A 24,107-nucleotide genomic window follows, 5' to 3' on the forward strand; every position below is an offset into this window, starting at 1 on the left:
TGCTCCCTCTGACCAGCAGTAGACCTCCCTTCCTGTTACTTCCCCCCCTTGTCCAGCAGCACCTCTTCCTTGCTCCTCCTGTCCAGCAGGCCTCTCTTCCTGTTACCTTCCCCCCGACGAGTTCCTGCTGCTGCTGCCGCCAGTGCTGCTGCTCCTCTTCCTCCGCCACCCGTAGCCTCACGGCAATTCTCCGGTCCCACTCCCCTCAGAGTTCCTGCTCCTGACGTCGCTGCTGCTGTTCCTCCTCCTCTGCCACCCATCACCTCGCAACAATTCTCCGGTCTTGCTCCTGCCACCAGTGCCATTGCTTCTCCTCTGCCGCCATCTGTCGGCCCACACCGTCCCTCTGTGCTCCGGAGGCCCCAGGCATTTCCTCCCAAGCTAATAAAACCCTAAGCTCGCATGCACACTTCTACTTGCCAGGAAGCTAAGGATCACGCAGGTAGGAGTGCGCATGCATGCTTAGGGTTTTATTAGTGATAAACATCTTATGTTCAAGAGTGAAGTGAGCTATGACATAACGACCTGTACAGTTTACCCACACCTGATAATCATGTAGCCCTTTATGAATTAATATTAACACTCCTACTTTCTGATGCACTGTTGGGACATTAATGATGTCTGTCAACCACAATTTTTTAAAATTTCTCATGTTTTGGGTAGGACAAGTAGTCTCTTGTAGAAAAGATAGGTCATCCTTATGGCAACATATTGCCTGAAGAATTGTTTTGTCTCTTAAATGAGGATGTTAAAACTAGAGAATGAAACGGTGACAAATTTTCCCCTGTCCCCGCAGGAACTCAATTTCCCTGTCCCGTCCCCAATGAGTTTTGTTTCCAAGTTTTTCCAAGTTTATTTACAATTTGATATACTGACCATCAAACAAATATCTGGATGGTTTACAATTGCTAAAATTAGAGTTTTAAAAAATGCATTGATAAAAATAAAAATAGGTGAACATAAAAACCAGACGAAGACAAAAGGTATGAACAAAGTAGGTACAATAGGCACTGGGGGAGAGGAAGATTCAAAATTACATCAAAGTCAAAATAAAAATAAAAGGGAGGTAGGAAAGGCGAGAACAAAAAGGAGAGGGGATGGGTAAAGTAAACTTAAAAGCGGTTGTTTTGAACAATTAAAAATTGGAAGAAAAAGGATCTTATCTAGAATTTTGTTATGCATCTTGAAATAAAAAAGTTTTTAGTTTGGTTTTGAATTTATCGAGTAAGTTTTCCAATCAAAGACGAGATGGGATTGCATTCCAGAGGGAGGGGGCTGTGACGGAGAAGATAACATCTTGAATGTAGAAAAGATATTTGAGAGATGGAACAGCCAGTAGGTTAAGATCAGCGGATCTCAGAGCTCGAGGAGAAGCATAAGGAATGAGATATTTATCAAGAAAAGATGGGGAATGGGTGAGTTTAATCTTAAATACCAAGAGGAGAATTTTGTCTCATTCAAGCACAAGCCTTGAACACTTATAATTTTAAAGTGTTGGAGGCTTGTGCAGATGAGGACAGACCTTATAGGAATGGGGCAGGGACAGAAAAAGAACTTGCCGAGATGGGAAAGGAAAATGAATTCCAGTGGGGACAGAGAAAAATTTGTCCCAGTGTCATTCTCTAGGTACATCATTAACATTCCAAGAAATCAACTTAACCAACATCTCAACCAAGATCACAAAAATTGCCAGTTAAAAAACCCAAAAACTCCTACACAAAGGGGGAGGTGGCTGTCCTAGCCAGCAACCCCTACCTGAAACAAAGAAGATAAAAAATAAGATAACAAGGAGTCAATCTCCTCCCCTTCCCTCAACAGAATACAAACACTACTGAAAAAACCCTAACACAAACAGTACCAGAGACACCACAGATATCCAGGAAATGTGTTGGGTATATAAATCACAAGCAGCTGGGTATGCAGAAGCTGTCAACCAAGTGGGTGTCCAAATCTTTGAATGCTGACTAGAAACGATGTCAAGTGAACATGTCCCGTTGATTCTGCAGCATTTTCAGCGAGCTGGAGCCAACTTTTTGGAATGACTAATTACCGTGATGAAACATGGCTACACCACTATTATATCAAGACAAAACTGTCCATGCAATGGCAGCACTCAGGTTCTCCAAGGCCAAGGAAAGTCAAGACCCAAAGATCAGCAGGAAAGTGTTTTGTTATCAGGAAGGTGTTGTAATTATCTTTCAAAGGACCAAACAGTTAATGCAGAATCCTACTGTAACTTGCTATGCCGATTAAAGGAGGCATTGAAAGAAAAAAAGAAAGGGAAGCTCCAGAAATGAGTTCTCTTTTTTGCAAGACAATGTACCTGCTCATAAGGCTGGCAAAACATTGGATGTTTTGGGGTGTTAGTGCATAGACCATCCATTCTACTCCCCAGATCTTGCTCTATTTTCTGTTTCCAAACCTTAAAAAAAAAAAGTTGGGGACAATTTTTGAGCAATTCGGAGGAGTCTGCAGCACAGGAATAGTATTTCAGTGAGCAGAGTATATTTTGGAAGGTTTACAGAAAATTCAGACATGATGTGCCAAGTGTGAACTTAGGGGTGAATATGTGGAATAACTTGCAAGTTTCATGGTTCCATGCCATTCTCTTCTTGTTTGAGCTAAGATCTTTTTAGCATCCCTTTGTACCTAAGATGGTTGCTTCAGGTGCTCGCTTAGATGCTGTCGATTTCTCTCTTCTTTTTACCGATGGTAAAAGGAAATTGAAGAACCAGGTTTTCCCAGATGAATCTGCAACTGTTTTCTCCATATCTGGGCTGATGGATGCCATTGTTGAGCACAGTTCTACGGGCTGAGACCAGAGGGAGCTTCAGCTGAGGGTGCCATGGAGGCAGAAACATGCTTGTCCCCTATTGAAGGCGTCACCTTGTCTCCAGAACAGCAGAATCCACCAATACAGACTATCAACAGAGGCAACTTTGGTTGCCTTGCTGAGAGATGTTTTATCCTTGGACTAGAACTGTTAGGGAGGAGAAAAACCCGCAATTCTAAAGGAACAAGGAGAGTCATCTAAATTATTGATGGAAGTTTTGAAGTGGTAACCTAGACTAGTGTTATTTGCCTTAACCATAGAATCAGGTACTCCGTTTTTAACGGGTTCTAGAACAGAGATTTCCCCACTGCCAAGACTGAATGTCTTAATTTAGAAACTATTTAGATACAATTCTCTTTTCCCGCTGTACTCTGAAAATTTAGAGACTAAAAATAGAATTTAAACTTTGGAAAGTAAAATTGTTTATTATGGTACCAGACCGAATACTTTGAAAGTTAAAGCTCAAACTTGGATAAAGGACAGTGGGAATTTGTGTTTTAAAGTGGAAAATTTGGAGAATGCTTTCAGAAGGCATAACCTCAAAACTAAAATTTTCCTTGTGCATTTTCTGTTACTGCTTGAGATATGTTTAGAAGATACTTAACTGAGATTTTGAAGGTTCCAGAAACCTCTTATCCTCCTCTCTCAAAAATCTGTTATTTGCCTGAAAGAAGAAGGAAAAAGTCCTAAACAGCAGGCTTCGTCTGCAAGTAGTTTGTACTAAATTTCCTAGAGAGATCGGATACAGAGGCACTAGGTTCTAGCTACTCTTTTTGTTCAATTTGCTATTGATTCTGACACAGAATGGATGCTTAAATTTTTCTTTTAAGCATAGAGATTAAGACACATAAATTAAGAATGTATCCAGATGTACAAGATCAACTCAGACAAGGAGAAAACTATTTCTGTTATTGAGACCTTAGGTTGTGCAGTTGGAAGCTACTTTTGTTCCAAGATATCCATGTAAATGTATTGTTACTTATCAGGGAATATGATAAAGAGATTAGGTTCTTACCTTGATAATATCTTTTCCAGTAAATAGGAATGGTATGCTGAACCTTAGGGTACTCTGTCCATTCTTGTGAGCATAATGCAGAAAAATGTCAATCACGGCTTTTGAAACCCTATAGGAGTCTGCTGTCCCCTACAGTTCATTCCAAAGCATGCAAGAGCTCTAGAGTAAATGACAGGAGAAGGAGGGACAAAGGGAACTCCAAGAAACCAAGGTTCTAATTTGCTCATATAACGTTATAACAGTCAGTAATGAAACTGTAATGTACAAATGAACAAACATTACAATTGCACAGTAAAGACAGATCAAATAGAAACATGATGGCAGATAAAGGTCAAATGGCCCATCCAGTCTGCCCATCCGCAGTAACCAGTCTCTCTTCCTCTCTCTAAGAGATCCCACGTCATCTTGAATTCAGATACAGTCTCCGTCTCCACCACCTCTTCCGAGAGACTGTTCCTACTGGCCAAACCTCTCCATATGCACCCTAGCATCCTTCTAGCTTTCGCCGTCACCTTTTCAACCTGTTTGGCCACCTTAAGACCATCACATACAATCACACCCAAGTCCCACTCTTTTGTCATGCACATAAGTTCTTCACTCCTAAACCACTGGTCTCAAACTCAAACCCTTTGAAGGCCACATTTTGGATTTGTAGGTACTTTGAGGGCCGCAGAAAAAATAAAGTCTTATTAAAGATATGACAATTTTGCATGAGGTAAAACTCTTATAGTTTATAAATATTTCCTTTAACTGTTAAAGGAAAGATTTATAAACTATGAAGAGTTTTACCTCATGCAAAATTATCATTTCTTTAATAAGACATTACCTATTTTATCTGCAGCCCTCCAAATACCCTATTTTTTTTCTGCGGCCCTCACAGTTAAAGTTTAACATCTTTCCTTTCTCAGAATTGACACTTTCCAATCACTATATTAAAAATAAAATCATTTTCCCTAACTTTGTTGTCTGGTGACTATTTTTCTGTGCTTTTAACTGCGTTTCCAGGGCCTTCTTTTCCATTGACTGTTTTTCTCTCCGTCTTCACTTTCTGCCTTGCATCCATCTTTGGCATTAACAACATTAAATTTTTCCATTTTTCTGCTTTCTTCTCAAAATCTATGTTTCCATGTCTTCCCTTCCCTTCCTCTTTCTCCTTCCCTCCCTATTTCCATGGTCTGACATCTCTCTCCTTTCCTCCTTCACCCTCCCCAGTGTAACATTTCTCTTTCCCTTCCTCCTTTCTACCCTCTGCAGTCCATCTCCCTTGCCTTCCTCCTTTCTGACCTCCCTCCCAGTCCAATATTTCTTCCTCCTTTCCACCAATCCAATATTTTTTCTCTCTTCCTCCTGCATGTTTCTCCTCTGATCCTCATTCCTGCAACCAAACATCTCTCTCGCTCTCCCGCCATGAGTCCAACTTTTCACACTCTCCCTCTCCCCCTTCCCCAGTGTAACATTTCTCCTTTTCTCCTTCCCATCCAACTTGCCCTCTCCATGAGTCCAAAATTTTCTGCCTCCTGAACACTTTCTCTCTATCCTTGCTTCTTCCCTCAGTGGCATCCCTCCTTCCCACCCCCCAATCCAACATGCTTTCTCCCCATGCATCATCTCACTCTCCCCTCCAATGTGTAGCACCTTTCCTTTCCCTCCCTTTCTGCCAGGTCCAGCAGCACCTCTTCTCCCTTCCTTTTACCTCCCCACTGTCCAGCAGTACCCCTTCTCCCTTCCTTTTACCTCCCCACTGTCCAGCAGTACCCCTTCTCCCTTCATTGCTCCCCTTGTCCAGCAGTACCCCTTCTCCCTTCCCTTCCTCCCTGTCCAGCAATACCTGTATTTTGCAGCCACGGTCTTGTATGCGATCTCACGCAGGAAGAGAGGCTCTGGCACTGCCGTCATCTGACTTGCAACTTCTTGCAGCTGTCGCGTATGCCGGGATTCCTGCCTTTGTGTATCTGCTGGATACAAGACAGGAGTTCCGGCATATAATGATGGCAACAGGAAGTTTCAAGTCAGCTGATGCCTCTCTTCCTACCCAGTGTGCGAGATAATACTGGCGTCAGCTGACTTGAAACTTCCTGCTGCTGTTGCATATGCCGGGACTCCTGCCTTCGTGTATCTGGCAGATACATGAAGGCAGGAATCCCGGCATATGTGATGGCAGCAGGAAGTTGCAAGTCAGCAGACGCCAGCGCCTCTCTTCCTGCCCAGAGTGCGAGATTGGGTACAACACCGCGGACCGCAAAATAAAACCTGGAGGGCCGCGAGTTTGAGACCGCTGCCCTAAACTTACTGTTCCTTTGGGTTTTGGCAGCCCACATGCATAACCTTGCATTTCTTAGAATTAAATTTTAGCTGCCAAATTTCAGACCATTCAAGCTTCGCTAGGTCTTTCTTCAGGTTTTTCACACCATCCTGGGTGTCTACTGCAGATTTTGGTATCATCCGCAAAGAGACAAATCTTACCCGACAGCTCTTCAGCAATATCGTTTATAAAAATGTTAAAAAGAACAGGCCCAAGAATAGAACCTTCAGGCACACCACTGGTAATATCCCTTTCCTCAGAGCGAACCCATTGATCACTATCCTCTATTGCCTTCCACTCAACCAGTTCTTGACCCAGCTCGTCACTTTGGGACCCATCCTGAGGGCACTCAGTTTATTTATTAGACGTCTGTGTGGAACACTGTCAAAGGCTTTGCTAAAATCTAAATACACCACATCTAGTGCATTCCCTCTATCCAATTCTTTGATTACCCAGTCAAAGAAATTGATCAGGTTTGCCTGACAAGACCTACCTCTAGTGAATACATGTTGCCTCTGGTCCTGTAATCCATAGGATTCCAGGAACTTCACCATTCTCTGTTTTAAAAGCATTTACATTAATTTGCTTATCACACAAGTCAGATTTACCGACCTGTAATTCCCTACTTCTTCCTTACTTCCAATTTTGTGAAGAGGAACTACATCCACCCTTCTCTAGTCCCACTCCCTATTCTAGAGACTCATCGAAAAGGTCAGTGGAGCCACAAGAACTTCCTTAAGTTCCTTCAGCACCTTCGGATGTACACCATCCGGCCCCATTGCTTTGTCTACCTTTATTTTGGCTAGATCCTCATAAACACAACCCTCTGAAAATTCGATCGGTGTCTACTACTCCTCCATCTCTATTCATGTTTGTCTTCTGTGGTCCCACTCCTGGCACTTCAGCCAGAAAAGAAATATTTGTTAAGCAATTCAGCCTTTTCTTTATCAGCTTCTACATATTTTTCCCCTTCACCTTTGAGTCTCACTATGCCAATTTTGCACTTCTTCCTATCACTGATATATCTAAAAAATGTCTTGTCTTCCCATTTTACTGTGTCAGCTATTTTTTCTTCCATTAGTATCTTTGATTTCCTGACTATACGACCAGCCTCTCTAACTTTTCCAGATATTTTTGCCTGTCTTAATCTTTCTGTGAACTTTTGCAGTTTATGAAAGCTAACCTATTATTCCTTACCTTCTCATCTACTACTTTTGAGAACCAAAGCGGCTTTCTTTTCCTCTTACTTTTACTTTCTTGCCTCACAAAAAGGTTTGTCGTCCTTACAATTACTCCTTTCAGTTTTACCCACTGCATTTCCACTCCTTCTAGACGTTCTCAAGTTGAATATCGGTAGAGCTCAATTATCTCTTGAGATTCTATTTACAAACTGATTCTGAACCCATAGTCACACTGGCAGAGAAGTCTTAACTATGGAGAGGATCATGACGCATAAGGCAGAAACAGGCGCATCAGAAATTATCAGGCTGGGGGGGGGGGGCATCAGCTTACCGTTCCTATCCACTGGAAAAGATTATCAATGTAAGAACCTAATCTTTTTCTAGTACAAAAGGAATTGTATGCTGAACCTTAGGGATGTACCCAAGCAGTCCCTGAAGTCCTGGGTGTGAGAGAAGACTGCTTTCAGTACTGAGAATCCAAAAGCGGAATTTTCATGCACTGCCACATCCACTCTATAGAATTTAACAAAAGTGTGTAGGGAAGACTATGTCAAAGATCTACATGATCTCCTCTGGAGGTATCACCCTCAATTCTGCCCAAGAGGAGGCTAATCCTCATCAATTGTGCTTGCAACACCGGCAGTTTTTTTGCCACAGAAAATATAGGTGGAGGAGACTGCTGTCTGTATCCATCAGGAAATGGCAGTCTTAGAGGCTGGTCTGCCTTTGGTTGATTCTTTGGTTAGTACATAGAGATGGTCCAATAGATGAAACTCAGTCACTTACAGGTAATGCAAGAGAACTCTGCAGGATGTCCAACAGCTTTAAAGTCTCATCTTTCTTCTTAGAAACCGTAGGTTGAAAGGCTGGTAGCCTGACTTCCTGGTTGCTGTGAAATACTGAAACAACCTTTGGCAAAAAGGAAGGTATTATAAATGCAAGAGCACTCCCATTTCTTTGATCCTCAGAAATGTTTCCCACATTACAAAGCTTGCAATTCTGAGACTCTTCTGACCGAGGTAATTGCAACTAGGAGCAATGCTTTGATCATTAAGATCCATGAGAAAAGCTTCCTCCAAAGGCGCATATGGGGCTCTCCAAAGACCCTCAACATGATGTTGAGATTCCAGGAAAGAAGGGATCTCAGATTAGGAGCCTGAGCCTCAGGGCTTCTTTGAAGAATCTAATAATATCTGGGTGAAGTTTGAGAATTTAGGAAAAACACATTGGGAAAATCAAAGATGGCAACAGCTGGTGAATTTTAGTGCTATAGAACGGCTCAAAATCACCTCAGGGCTGACCAAAAACTTAAAAAAAAACACCGCAGGATTTTAAGGGAGGGGGGACCAAGGCCCTAGCAGTAGAAACAGTTTAAAACAGCCTTTGAAGATCCCCCCTTGCCTCCATTTTCTCAAAGGCTGTCATAGCCTTACTCACAGACCATTTGCTGGAGAAATGGTGGTGCTGCTGCCTGCTTCATCTCCTCTCAGGTGTAGCTGTTCTAGGAGAGACCCTCTGCTTCCAATCACTCAGCCACTTTGATGGAACCTTTGGGCTGCCAGTTGGACCTTCACAGACCGACCCTCAACACCCCCAAACCTCTCACAAAAAAGGGGGGGGAAGGGAAATGAAACTCAGTCAGCACCGTAAACACCCTGAAGGAGCGCTATTAGTGCCTAAACAAGTCATAGGGGTGAGCAAACACCAGAGAAACAGACCCTGTGCAGGCTGAAACAGGTCCCCAAAGGATATAGCTGCAAATTTAAATCTGCTCCTCTTTAAGCAGGAATAGTAGTTCTTTATCAAAAGGTATCTCTGATTTCACAAAAAAGACCATCTAGAGCAAAAAAACACAAAACTAACAAAATTAAAAAGAAACAAACCAAGCAGGTCTGAAGACACCTTTCATGCTTGCCTTCAAAAAGAGAAACTGAAGGGGGCCGCAGACTCCTGCGAGGAGCACTTCAAGCAGTTGAGGAGGAGATCAGAGGCTGATAACTTCATGACAGAGAGGAACACTGATGAAGAAGTCAAGGAGGTGGAGAACTTCATGAACAAGATGAAAATTGAAGAAGTCAGGAGTTAGAGAAGTTCATCGATGAGGCTATGGAACATCACCAACCACAGAGGAACTGCCAAGATACACCCAGAGAGTGAGGACTACCTGGAGGACAATCACAAGAAAGGACTAGATGACATAGCAGCAGGACCTGGAACCAGGAAGACTAGTCCAGTGCAAGCCAATGCCAGGAGAAGGAAAAATAGAAGTGCACCGAGGACACGGACCTGCAGCTAGAGAGATTGGACATACACCGAGGACACGGATCTGTGGCTAGAGAGATATGAGAAGATAGAGAAGACAACAATCGTCGTGGGGGACTCCATCATCTGACAAGTCAAAACCACATAAGCAGGAAGAAGAAAGGATCGACTAGTGACCTGCCTACCAGGAGCCAAGGTGGAGGATATAGTGAGCCGCAGCGACAGGATCATCAACAGTGCAGAAGGGGAAGATATGGCGGTGGTGATCCACTTTGGGACAATTGACATGAGCAACAGAACTACAGCAGGGAAAGAATGAAAGACCAGTTCCGGATTCTAGGATGCCGATGGTAGCATTCTCGGAGATCTTGCCAGTACACAGGGCCGACGGGAAGAGGCAGACGGAACTGCAAGCAGTCAACGCATGGATAAGACGCTGGTGTGAGGAAGAAGCATTCCACTTTGTGTGCAACTGGACGACGTTCTGGGGGAAGAGCAAGCTATTGAGGGCATGGAGAACATTTCATATGCTGAGAGGCTGGGGCTCTTTTCCCTGGAAAAGCGGAGACTTAAAGGGGATATGATAGAAACTTACAAGATTATGAAGGGTATAGAGAAGGTAGCGAGGGACAGATTCTTCAGAGTAGCAGGGGCAACAAAAACTAGAGGGCACTCATAAAAATTGAAGGGAGACAGATTCAGAACAAATGCTAGGAAGTTCTTCTTCACTCAGAGGGTGGTGGACACCTGGAATTTGCTTCCAGAAGAGGTGGTAGAGCAGAGTACGATTTTGGGTTTCAAAATGGGATTGGACGAGTTCCTAAAGGAAAAGGGGATTGAAGGGTACAATTAGAGGGTTACTATACAGTACAAAATGCTTTAGAGCATTAGATCACTTACAGGTCATTGACCTGGGGGGCCACCGCGGGAACGGACTGCTGGGCATGATGGACCTGTGGTCTGACTAGGCAGAGGCGATGCTTATGTTCTTATGTAGGAAGGATGGACTCCACCTCAGCGGAGATGGAACAAGACTACTCGCAAGCAACATCAAACAAGAAATTGAGAAGTTTTTAAACTAAGAAGGGGAAAACTGACAGTTGATGGTTTGGGAAATGGTATACCCAGAGGATACCAGGCAAGAAGATTGCAGGGAAGACTCACCGGATCAAAGGCAAGATAGAAATCTCAATGGATCGAAAGGGACAGAAGCGAGGGAGACAGAAGGAGAAAGAAAGTGCAAGAAAGTAAACAGGCCGCAAACTTAAGTGTATGTACACAAACGCAAAGAGCCTAAGGAATAAAATGGGGGAATTGGAAGCTATGGCACAAAAAGATAACCTAGACATCATCGGCATCACGGAAACATGGTGGAATGAGGACAATGTCTGGGACACTTTGCTACCGGGATACAAGCTATACTGCAGAGACAGAGTAGGACAAAAAGGTGGGGGTATTGCCCTATACATAAGAGGGAATTGAGACTACCAGACAGAACACGTCGGAAACAAACAATAAGGTAGAGTCTCTATGGGCCAAAATACCGGGAACAAATGGAACAGATACGAAGATCAGCATCTACTACCGACCTCCAGGGCAGTCCAAAGAGACTGATGGAGAAATGACGGACGAGATTAAACACAAATGAAAGGCAAGGGAGGCAACACAGTTATCATGGGTGACTCCAATTATCCGGGGATAGATTGGAACCTAGGCAACTCCAGCTGCAGTAAGGAGACCAAGTTCCTGGATACTGTAGGCGATTGCTTCCTGGAACAACTTGTCATGGAAAATACTAGAGGAAATGCAATTCTAAACTTAATTCTAAATGGACTATGAGGACAGGCACACGATGTAGAAGGAACAACATGATTCACTTCAACCTAGACACAGGAACAAAAAAATCGATCCAGAACAACGGCCACGGCACAGAACTTCTGAAAAGAGATGACAGTCATGGTGAGGAAGAAGATAAGCACTGTAAATACGCTAGAGCAAGCATGGTCCCTTTTTAAGGGCACAGTCACAGAGGTGCAAAATCTATATATGCCGCTTATCAACAAGGGTTCCAAAAGGAAGAAGAACAAGGAACCAGCATGGCTCAGTGTAGCAGTGAAGGAAGCAATCAGAGACGAGAAGACTTCGTTTAAGGAATGGAAAAGGACAAAAATGGACAAAAACTGGAATAAGCACAAACATCAACGCAGGTGCCATAAAGGTGGTAAAAGGGGCCAAAAGAGACTACGAGAAAAAAATAGCCAAGGAGGTGAAAAACTTCAAGCCATTCTTTCGATATATTAAGGGGAAAAGACCTGTGAAGGAAGCGGTGGACCATTGGATGACCATGGAATAAAGGGAGTACTAAAGGAGGCCAAAGCCATCGCTGACAAACTGAACACATATTTTGCGTCTGTATTTACCGAAGAGAATATACACAACATACCGGAACCCATCAGGCTATATAATGGAAATGAAGACGGGAAACCGACAGGGTTGACGGTCAGTCTAGAAGAGGTATGCAGGTAGATCTATAGGCTTAAGAGCGATAAATCTCTGGGACCGGATGGCATCCATCCGAGGGTCATCAAGGAATTGAAAAGGACTATAGCTGAACTGCTTCAACTAATAGCCAATCTGTCGATCAAATCGGGAAAGATTCCAGAAGACTGAAGGTGGCGAATATTATGCTGATCTTAAAAAAAAAAAAAAAAAGGTTTGAGGGGAGATCCGGGAAACTACAGACTGGTGAATCTGACTGTCGGTACCGGGAAAGATGGTAGAGGCACTGATAAAGGACCGCATCATTGAGCACCTTGAAGGGCACAATCTGATGAGGACCAGCCAGCATGGCTTCAGCAAAGGAAGATCTTGCTTGACAAACTTACTGCACTTCTTTGAAGGAGTAAATGGGCAGATAGACAAGGGTGACCCAGTCGACATTGTATATCTAGATTTTCAGAAGGCATCCGACAATGTCCTGCATGAACATCTACTTCAAAAAATTGTGAGCCATGGAATCGAGGGTGATATACTAACGTGGATTAAAGACTGGCTGGCAGATGGGAAACAGAGAGTGGGGGTGAATGGACAATACTCGGGCTGGAATAGCGTCACGAGTGGAGTGCCACAGGATTCGGTGCTCGGGCCTGTGCTCTTCAACATATTTATAAATGACCTAGAAATTGGTACAATGAGCGAGGTGATTAAGTTTGCAGATCATACAAAGCTATTCAAAGTAGTGAAGATGCAGAAGGACTACGAAGACCTGCAATGGGACATAAATACACTTGAGGAATAGGCCGCAAAATGGCAAATAAGGTTCAATGTGGATAAGTGCAAGGTGATGCATGTCGGTAACAAAAATCATATGCACGAATAAAGGATATTCGGTGCTATACTCGGAGAGAGCCCCCAGGAAAGACACTTGGGAATACTTGTAGACAAGTCAATGAAACTGTCCATGCAATGTGTGGCGGTGGCGAAAAAAGCAAACAGAATGCTAGGAATGATTAAGAAGGGGATCACAAACAGATCTGAAAAGGTTATCATGCCGTTATACTGGGCCATGGTAAGCCCCCACCTGGAATACTGCGTCCAACACTAGTTGCTGAACATGAAAAAGGACATAGTACTACTCGAAAGGGTCCAGAGAAGAGCGACAAAAATGGTTAAGGGACTGGATGAGTTGTCGTACAATGAGAGGCTAGAGAAACTGAGCCTCTTTTCCCTTGAAAAGAGGAGACAGAGAGAGACATGATCGAAACATTCAAGATATTGAAGGGAATTGACTTGGTAGAGAAAGGGAGATTGTTCACTCTCTCCAAGGTGAAGAGAACGAGAGGGCGCTCGCTAAAGTTAGAAGGGAATAGATTCCATACAAACGTAAGGCATGCTCTTCCGGAGACTGTTATAGGGGAAATCACCCTTCAGGGATTCAAGAAAAGGTTGGATAAGTTCCTACTGGAACAGAACATATGCAGGTAAGGCTAGACTCAAATAGGGCACTGGTCTTTGACCTAAGGGCCGCTGCGTGAGCGGACTGCTGGGCACGATGGACCACTGGTCTGACCCAGCAGCGGCAAATCTTATGTTGTTATGTTTCTAAAGCTGTGATTGACATCTTTCTGCAGTATGCCCATAAGAATGCACAGAGTACCCTAAGTTTCAGAATACTATTCCTATTGCACCAAAAATGCTTTTTATTTCATGAAGAAGTCAAGTAACTTCAATTACTCCATGAGGGTTACTTTTTTTTCCGTTGAAGAATTGCTGGATTTTCTTTAAGCACCACCTTTTTTTCCTGGTAAATTATATCTTGGTTTTCATTTATTTCTGCTTTTATTTTTTTTTCCCCCCTAGTAGTTCCTTCCTAATAATTGTGGACTAATTATTACAATGTATGATTAAACAATATTAAGGAAAATTTCAATTAGAAAAGAACATTTGGCTTTGTTATATATCCTCTGTTTTCCTAATTACATTGTTAAATTTCTTAGTGACTGATCATCATGTAAAATAAAAATTTATAAATTAAAAAAAAAAAAAAAAAATAGGGTGATGTTTAATAATAATAATAATTTTATTTTTATATACCGCCATACCGAAAAAGTTCTAGGCGGTTCACAACAAGATGAGCTACTACATGGGATACAGATAAAATACAAATTAGAATAATGGACTTAAAAACAGATTAAAGACAGAAAGCATTTACAATATAATGCAGAAAATACCGGCATGGCAGGGAAAGAAGTAAATCTATATCCACATAGCACAACCTCAAGAATATAGGATAACAAGTCCAAGTGTTACTCTTAAGGGAGAAAAGACCTCAGTGTCTAATAGGGAAAATCAAAGCAACCCATATAGACAGGCTAGTTGCAAATATCACTTGCAGCCAGCAGACACATCCTCGGTCAAAAACTCCCAAAAAGTTGAGGACACAATTTCACAGTGAATTTCAACAGTCTTAATTCTAAGTCTCAAAAAGTTTTCAAAAAAACACTTATCTGAAAATTGTTGTCTTCTCAATCAAATTGCAAACACAAGAACTTGATCCTGGAGCTTGGAAGCAGGAGAAAATCACTCCATAGGAGACAAACTCAGAGCATAGCAGCTACTAAATATCACCACTAGCATAATCCAACAGGGTTCCCTGTTTCGCTGGTGCGCTTCTTCAGGGATTTGCTGGAAAAAAACCACAAAAACAGAGCTTAAAAAAAAAAACAAAAAAAAACTCTAAAAGGACAGGAAAACATATATTCCACTGCAGCTCAACTCACAGCATCGATTCACCCGCTTCAATTTCTGTCAAGAAAATGGCCCCCCGGCATTCTAACTGATATAGGACTCCTCCTGGCACCACACCCACATGATGACATCAGCATCATGCATATTCACTCCAAAACAAAAGTCAGAGTGAAAAAATTCAAAACAAAAGCATTAGAAAAAGGATTTCCATTCCACACTCCAATTCAAACCAATGGGAGTACAGGATTGAAGAACAAATATCCAGCGTTGTTCTCTCTTAAGTAACAGTTGTTTAAAATCCCCACCTCGAATGGAAGGAAACACACACTCCAAAACCCAGCAGCGTAATTCTTCAAATGAATGATTGTAATCCATGCAATGTTGCACCATCGGAGCTTCAGTGCGTTCTCTCAAAAGACATGACCGGTGCTCTATGAGCCGAGTCTTAAAGGCTCTCGAGGTCTGTCCCACATATAATTTATTACATGGACATCTAATGATATATACAATGCCACTGCTAGTACAGTTAGTGGAATAGTATAGTTGATAACATTTCAAATCTGCTGGATTGGTGAAAGATGAACTCTCTTCCATAACACTGCATACGGAGCAATGACCACACTTAGTATGTCCTCTTACCGTATTCATATTCCTCTGTGCACTTACAGCTTCTATAGCTACCCTGCTTGTGGGACACAATTCATCTTGAATAGATTTATTGCGTGCAAAAGAAAACATCATAGTGCACTCCCGAAAACAAGGATGCACTGATAGACATTTCCAATATTTCTTCAAACTATGGCCATAGATGCTAGCCTGCTGAGAATAAGGCAACACACATGTGATTCTTTGATCTTCATCTCTAGATTTAGAATATTCCAAAAGACGTTCTCTGGGATTATAGAGTGCTCTTCTATAAGCATTGTTGACACATTGTTCAGGGATACCCTCTACTGTGCAATTTCTGTTTCAATCTAACTGACTGTAACTTATATTCCTCCTTAGTGGAACAGATCCGACGATATCTTAAAAATTGAGAACAAGGAGAGCTTGCCTTGTTCTCAATTTTTAAGATATCGTCAGATCTGTTCCACTAAGGAGAGCTTGCCTTGTTCTCAATTTTTAAGATATCGTCAGATCTGTTCCACTAAGGAGAGCTTGCCTTGTTCTCAATTTTTAAGATATCGTCGGATCTGTTCCACTAAGGAGGAATATAAGTTACAGTCAGTTAGATTGAAACAGAAATTGCACAGTAGAGGGTATCCTGAACAATGTGTCAACAATGCTTATAGAAGAGCACTCTATAATCCAAGAGAACGTCTTTTGGAATATTCTAAATCTAGAGATGAAGATCAAAGAATCACATGTGTGTTGCCTTATTCTCAGCAGGCTAGCATCTATGGCCATAGTTTGAAGAAATATTGGAAATGTCTATCAGTGCATCCTTGTTTTCGGGAGTGCACTATAATGTTTTCTTTTGCACGCAATAAATCTATTCAAGATGAATTGTGTCCCACAAGCAGGGTAGCTTTAGAAGCTGTAAGTGCACAGAGGAATATGAATACGGTAAGAGGACATACTAAGTGTGGTCATTGCTCCGTATGCAGTGTTATGGAAGAGAGTTCATCTTTCACCAATCCAGCAGATTTGAAATGTTATCAACTATACTATTCCACTAACTGTACTAGCAGTGGCATTGTATATATCATTAGATGTCCATGTAATAAATTATATGTGGGACAGACCTCGAGAGCCTTTAAGACTCGGCTCATAGAGCACCGGTCATGTCTTTTGAGAGAACGCACTGAAGCTCCGATGGTGCAACATTGCATGGATTACAATCATTCATTTGAAGAATTACGCTGCTGGGTTTTGGAGTGTGTGTTTCCTTCCATTCGAGGTGGGGATTTTAAACAACTGTTACTTAAGAGAGAACAACGCTGGATATTTGTTCTTCAATCCTGTACTCCCATTGGTTTGAATTGGAGTGTGGAATGGAAATCCTTTTTCTAATGCTTTTGTTTTGAATTTTTTCACTCTGACTTTTGTTTTGGAGTGAATATGCATGATGCTGATGTCATCATGTGGGTGTGGTGCCAGGAGGAGTCCTATATCAGTTAGAATGCCGGGGGGCCATTTTCTTGACAGAAATTGAAGCGGGTGAATCGATGCTGTGAGTTGAGCTGCAGTGGAATATATGTTTTCCTGTCCTTTTAGAGTTTTTTTTTGTTTTTTTTTTTAAGCTCTGTTTTTGTGGTTTTTTTCCAGCAAATCCCTGAAGAAGCGCACCAGCGAAACAGGGAACCCTGTTGGATTATGCTAGTGGTGATATTTAGTAGCTGCTATGCTCTGAGTTTGTCTCCTATGGAGTGATTTTCTCCTGCTTCCAAGCTCCAGGATCAAGTTCTTGTGTTTGCAATTTGATTGAGAAGACAACAATTTTCAGATAAGTGTTTTTTTGAAAACTTTTTGAGACTTAGAATTAAGACTGTTGAAATTCACTGTGAAATTGTGTCCTCAACTTTTTGGGAGTTTTTGACCGAGGATGTGTCTGCTGGCTGCAAGTGATATTTGCAACTAGCCTGTCTATATGGGTTGCTTTGATTTTCCCTATTAGACACTGAGGTCTTTTCTCCCTTAAGAGTAACACTTGGACTTGTTATCCTATATTCTTGAGGTTGTGCTATGTGGATATAGATTTATTTAACAGCCTCTCTTGGTTCTATTTATTTTTTAGGGAAAGAAGTAATACATAGAACAGATAAAATACATCGAGTTGAATATAAGAAACTTGATTGAAAAAATTAAGCAGAATGCATTAAGATACCAGTCTTTTAAAGAGTTGAGTCTAACAATTTTCTAAAATCAAGATAGAAGAGACCTCCAACATAATTTTTCCAAGCCATACATTCAATTTAGTGGCTTGAAATGAGAGGGTTCTCTCAAGGAATTTCTTATAATGACAGGATTTTATGGAGGGATATGAAAACAAGTGCACTCTACATGTGGTCTTTTTGGCGTGACTCAAAGAAAAATGACTCTTTGCACTTCCACTAAGGATGGCACTGTTTATCCCTATAGATTTGTAGTTAGGGTTCAAAACTGGATTCTCAACTATGTCCCCCGACACTTAAAATGTTTTACACTAATATCAATGTAATAAACCTCTTCCAACACACACTCATAATATACTTAATATGTTATTTAAACGAATATGACCTCAGGCACACCTCCTCCACTCTCGATTATTAATTAAATCTTACGATGAATTTCATACTCAACTTAAATTCATCATGCTCTCACGCCAATAAGTTTGAATAAGGTGGAGGACACAATGGCTCTGTGGGATCCTTGATAAAGCAAATCTTTTGCAAAACATGTCGGATCATCTAGTCCCAGTTGAGCATGAAATTCATCATAAGATTTAATTAATAATTTTATATAAAAAAAACTTCTATAAAAATAAAGTTAAAAAATTAAAAAAATCAAAAACAAACACAAAATATGATAAAAGAATGTAGGCCAATGAGGATAACGATACACCAACATTCCCACCGGATAAAAACTATTATCGAGGGTGGAGGAGGTGTGCCTGAGGCCACATTCTTTTATATAACATATTAAGTATATTATGAGTGTGTGTTGAAAGAGGTTAATTACACTGGTATTAGTGTAAAACATTTTAAGTGTTGGGAGACATAGCTGAAATTCAAAGAAAAATGAGACACAAGATAATCTGGTAACAAACCCAGAACTGATTTATAACAAATACAAGAAAATTTGAACAGAATTCTCGACTCTATCAGCAACAAATGGAGTTTCAAATAAAAAGGAGTGATATACTCCCAATTTTTTAAACCAAAAATGAGGCAAAAAGCAGTATTCTGAATCACTCAATTTTTTGAAAATTTTCTTGTAAGCACCTAGATATGTTACAATAATCGAGAATACTTAAGATAGAAGACTGTACCAGTAAACTAAAGGAAGTTTCATCAAAATACTTCTTAATGGTATGAAGCTTCCAAAGCACAGAGATACATTTTTTAAACAATAAATCCATATGTGTTCCAATGTGAGATGTTTATCCAGAGTCACACCCAATATTTTTATGGACTGTTTTATATTATAGTCCAACTCATTCATGTGTATTGTTGTTTCTTTAATCTTATCGTTGGGAGTTGCTAAAAAAATTTAGTTTTTTCCGCATTTAATTTCAGTTTATAAGCAGTCATTCAAAGTTCAATCTGACTTAAAATAATCGCTAAAAAATTTATGAACTCCGGTGACAGACAAGTTAATGGGATGACTATAGTCATGTCATCTGCATAAATGTAGATGTTTAGGGAGAGGTTAAGCAATATATTCAAAAAGGAGTGAGGCTTAGGTGGGAGTTGGCAGAGAATCAGCATATCCTCAATTCTGATTGGCTGGCAACTGAAAGTAAGTATAGGCACCTGTCAAAAGTATGCAAATTAGATTTGAGGAAGGCTATGGAACCTTACTACGTTGGAGTCCAAAATATTAGAATTCATGTTGGAAAAAGTTGTTTTTTTTAAATTCTAGAATGGTTGATTTATCTACAGTGTATTGAATGGTTATGACTCAAATTACCTTCTATTCAACTAGCATATTATATAAAAGAAAAATTAAACTTACCCTTAAAGCAATTACATATGTCTTCATGAGTTACATATGAAAATGTAGGCATATTAAGGAAAAAAACTTAAGTTCTTCATAAGACAAATTAAATACATAACAAAAGCCAAAATTAAATGATTAGGGTTGCACATTAATTTGCAATTAACGTGTTATCAATCATGATTAAAAAATAATTGTGATTAATTCATCACATGCAACCCACCTTTTGCCTTCCTCCCACCCTGTGCATGGTCCAACAACTCTCCCAATGTCCCCCACCCTGTACCTAGGGTACCTTTGCAGCCAGTCTTTGGCCCTGCTGTACCAGCAGCTACCTTACTCAAATGCAGCCTGAACCTAGCCTTTCCCTCTAACCTGGAATGTCACTTCTGATGCAACTTCCTGTTTTCAGAAGCAAAGGCTAGGTATGAGGAAAAGGCCTAGTATAGACTGCTGGTGCAAGGCTGAAAACTGAATATATAAAGTACACTGGCTGCAGGGGGTAGGGGGATAGAGCAAGCAAGAAAGCTGTAGTCCGGTCCTGGAAAGGGAGAGATAGCGGACCATGTGTGTTGGGATGGAGAGAGAGGGAGGGAATTGAGAGTAGGGCTGGGGGCAGGAGAAATAAGAAGAGATGCCCCTGAGGGAGAGAAGGATGGAGTGAGAGATGTGGAGGGAAAACAGATGTTGGGCTCAGAGGAGGAAAAGTAGAGAGAGATAAGGAACCTGGGTGCAAAAGGAAGATGTTGGGGGGTGGGGGTGCTTGAAGACCTGGGTACCCTACCTTAGGCTCAGGCACCCTCCAAAGCTGCAGTACCTGTTCAATGGCTAGTGGGTTAGTTGAAGCCCCATTAGTTGAAGAAATCCACTGCGTAAGTTGCCTCTTTCCTGATCATACTGCCTCAGGAGCAAAGTCAGCAGCATGCCTCCAAGCACCAATGCTTGGGAAGTACCAGCATCGGCAGCTGGAGGCACCACGCCAACTTCCTCGATCCTGAGACAGCACAATGAGGAAGGAGGCACTGGATTAATTCAATTTTTGCTTTCACATGAGTGACAGTGGATTTCCTTGCCTGGCAGGGCTTCAGCATCTGCATCAGTAAAGATATGATACCTAATGTGGGAAGGAGAAAGAGGAAATGCATGACCCCCAGTCCACTCCATGCCCCTCCTCCATGGACTCTGGCTACATCTTGCCTTTAATCACGAGATTAAAGTTTTTAATCACACAATTTAAAATCAAAATGCTGAACTATTAATACACCACTTTTGTTAATGTTGTGAATCACACTAGAATCTTATATAGATATGCTGTCACACAAATATATACACACTTCCATAGGTATTCTAGAGAAAAACAGGGGTCTCAAGTGCTCACAGCCAGAAGCCTGAGTTTAAAGCTAATGACTGATGCAGTGAGCTATCATCGGTCCCGTTTATGTTCTCTATACCAATGATTTGTGGTTATTTGTATTTTCTTCTACTTCTATTTTGTTAGATTTTTATTTTTTTATCCTTTTCAATATATACAAATCAGTTCGTTTGCCATTCTATTCGGAATTACTTAGCTTTTCTCCCTCTTTGGCTACGGAAGATCTCCGTTTCGCTCCCATACATTAACCAGGGGCTTCGTCAGGAAAGCGCCAAAGGCCACTACAGAAAAAGCAAAATAACTTTTATCTTAATTTATGTTCCTTTAAAAGGTTAGACACAATGCTAACATCATCACATATAATTGTAACTACTTGTGTTTAACAAGGCTACAAGGCATAACTCATGGGGACTTTATCGTATCTTAAAGTCTTCTCTGTATTATTTATATTACTATTTAGTTTTTAGTTTTTTGTAAGTCATATTGTTATATTCTATAGTTTTTATTTTGTTTTGTTTTATTTTATATTTTATTCACTTTTAGTGAACCACCAAATACTAATTACTACCTTAGCTCTAATCGGAGCTAACTGAAGACAGCGTAAGCGCAACTGGTGGACACAATTTATTACAAGTACAGATTGTCCAAACATACCTCTTAGTATCCCCAGCGCTGTAAAGCTATATTAGTTGTTAAGGTGTAGAGTCTGCTTCCTATCAGGACTCCCACAACGTGAAGAGCGGAGAATAAACTAAACCCTGAGAATCCCGACTTTAAATCTGGGGAAAGAGTCTGACATCACATCCGGCGAAAAACTACCCGGGATCAGTCAAACCAATCCCCCACACCTACTCGTGACATCATTTTATGCTAATTCGCAGTACTAAATATGAAAGCTCAGGCTTCTGGCTGTGAGCACTTGAGACCCCTGTTTTTCTCTAGAATACCTATGGAAGTGTGTATATATTTGTGTGACAGCATATCTATATAAGATTCTAGTACTATTAATACAGTCATTGTTCTTCCTATTCTGGGAACCATTTCCCAAATTTTAATCTTAAATACTGTATACATATATTTGTTCTAAATATTCAACATTTTTCATTAGCCTCCTGAAAAATAAAATTAGCAGAAACTTGAAACAGTTGACCAAAGTAGATACATTTACTAGGGTACCAATGTTGTAAAAGAAAGAAGCATGTATTAATTATTGGAGAATAGCCTACATGATCATATATGCTTGCATCTGAATATTCACTAGTTTAGCAAAGCTATCAACATACCTAACTAGCTACTTTCTTGGTTTTCTTTCATTATACTTTAAAGGACCTACTTTTATAACAGTTCACCTATGCAAAAAGTCCAAAAATGCACCTTTATGTTAAGCCTGTTTATAAAGGCAGGCAAAAGCAAAAAACACTGTGGAGAAGATGTCCAAGATGAAGGCTTTATTTATAAAGGCAACATGGGTGCCTATATGCCTTTATAAAATAGATCCAGCCCTAGCAGCGCATAAATTAAGATCTAGTTAATAATCATGCAGAAAGATACTATGTTGTTCACATTTCATTGCATATCTGGCTTGGTTAATGAGTTAGAGCAGTGGTCTCCAACCCTATCTATATAAAGGGCCACAAAGTAGACATGAGAAAGCTTTGGGTGCCACCAAAAGGATTTTAGGCTTACAAAAGCAACTTTAAATACCAATTCTGATTCTACAAACATACCACCATACAACAGTGCAACATCATGCAGATAAGAGCAAGCAATGAGGATGCATACAGCCCAGTCACTATATTCCATTGGTGCCTGTCAGCCCACCTTGGTGCAAAGTACCACAGATCTTTTCTCTAATTTTCAAACCTATCAAGCCAACATTAAAATTGGAAGTGTAATGCCACTTTGCTTATATTTTGGGGGCCAAGCTTGCACAGCGGTGTACCATTGGGAGCTTTTGCCAGTACTCAGGTAGAGAAAAGGCCCAGTGAAGCACCACAAGGTCATATGTGACTGCATGGTCACACTGATGTGTATGCATATGCACAGAGAGAGAGGCGAGTCAACCAACATTTGCATGCACATCAATGTAATTATGCAGACACTCGAGACCAAGTGGAGCTTCACAGGTCCTTTTTTCTACGACAGTAGCGGTGGGAGTCTCAGGTTATGAGAGTTGCAAAAATGGACTGCGGGGGCCACATGCGACCCTGGGGCTGTGTGTTGGAGTCCACTAACATACTGTATCTGTAGGTAACTCATTTTGAACTTGGATCTGAAAAGATGATCAGGCAAATGTTCATCTGTGTGCCCCTTTTCTCCCTCCCACCCTGGTCTGCTGAAGGCAATCTGCCCCCTTTTTAAGGGATGAGATGGCACCCAACTCTCAAGACACCCAAAGGGAGAGCATCTTCATTCATGACACTAGCCAGGCAATTGCTCTGAGGGAAAAGTGCAACTTATAGTCCTAAGCTCATCTAGAACAACAAAACATTGCAATCACTAGTTATACCAAGCCGAAACCATAGCTGTGAAATTTTTCATGTAGCATAGATCTCTAATATAAAAAAAATACTGACCCTGGCTCTGCACACTGGACATCATGGTGTGAATTGTAAGCATATATTCTGCATTTTTCAGAAGTCTTCCTCAATTATCAATAAGTGCAGAACTACCGGTAGGTTATTTCCCCACAGAATGTACCCCCCAAAAATTGCCCGATTCTAGTTTTAGTTCATAATAGCAACTCAAACCCTCTCCAGTAATTCAAAACTGTACAAAATCATTCAGGACTAGAATTTGCACCACATGAACCCTATGCAGAAAAGAGCGCCAACATACACATTGCAATGGGCTTTAGATATTAATCAGAAGAAACAGAAGAACTGTACTCCATATCAACACAAGTCCTTTATAACATTGATACATCTAAACAAGCTTGATTACTACTTATCCCTACACAAACACTCAATGTCAGTTGTCTTCATTAATTTTTAAGCTGGGGCAACTTTGGATGCTAATGAGCTGAAGGAGAGCCACCAAACATCTTCTTATGTGGAGCCATGATACTGCTGACCAGTGTGTGTCAATGACATCCATCCCCACAGCCAACCTTAAAACTTCATTGGGGCATGTCCTCAATGGTTGTGAGCATTTCCAAATGCATTCTATTTTGTCTATTCAGAAATGCAATGTCCTTCAAGCATGCACTTTGCCTCTCTACTCAGGCTCAGGACAAAGAGGAAAGTAGATAGGAGGAG

General features: G+C 41.0%; 1 protein-coding gene across 1 annotated transcript in view; it reads right to left on the reverse strand.

Moving 5' to 3' along the window:
• Positions 1–24,107, reverse strand: part of E2F5 (E2F transcription factor 5) — a 113,512-nt gene that overhangs the window by 65,730 nt on the left and 23,675 nt on the right. Inside the window, exon 4 of the mRNA XM_033929392.1 lies at positions 19,497–19,540. Within this exon, the coding sequence (XP_033785283.1) occupies positions 19,497–19,540 (44 nt within the window). The remainder of the gene's footprint in view (positions 1–19,496; positions 19,541–24,107) is intronic.

Source organism: Geotrypetes seraphini, chromosome 2, assembly GCF_902459505.1.
Source record: "Geotrypetes seraphini chromosome 2, aGeoSer1.1, whole genome shotgun sequence".
NCBI classification, from domain to species: domain Eukaryota; kingdom Metazoa; phylum Chordata; class Amphibia; order Gymnophiona; family Dermophiidae; genus Geotrypetes; species Geotrypetes seraphini.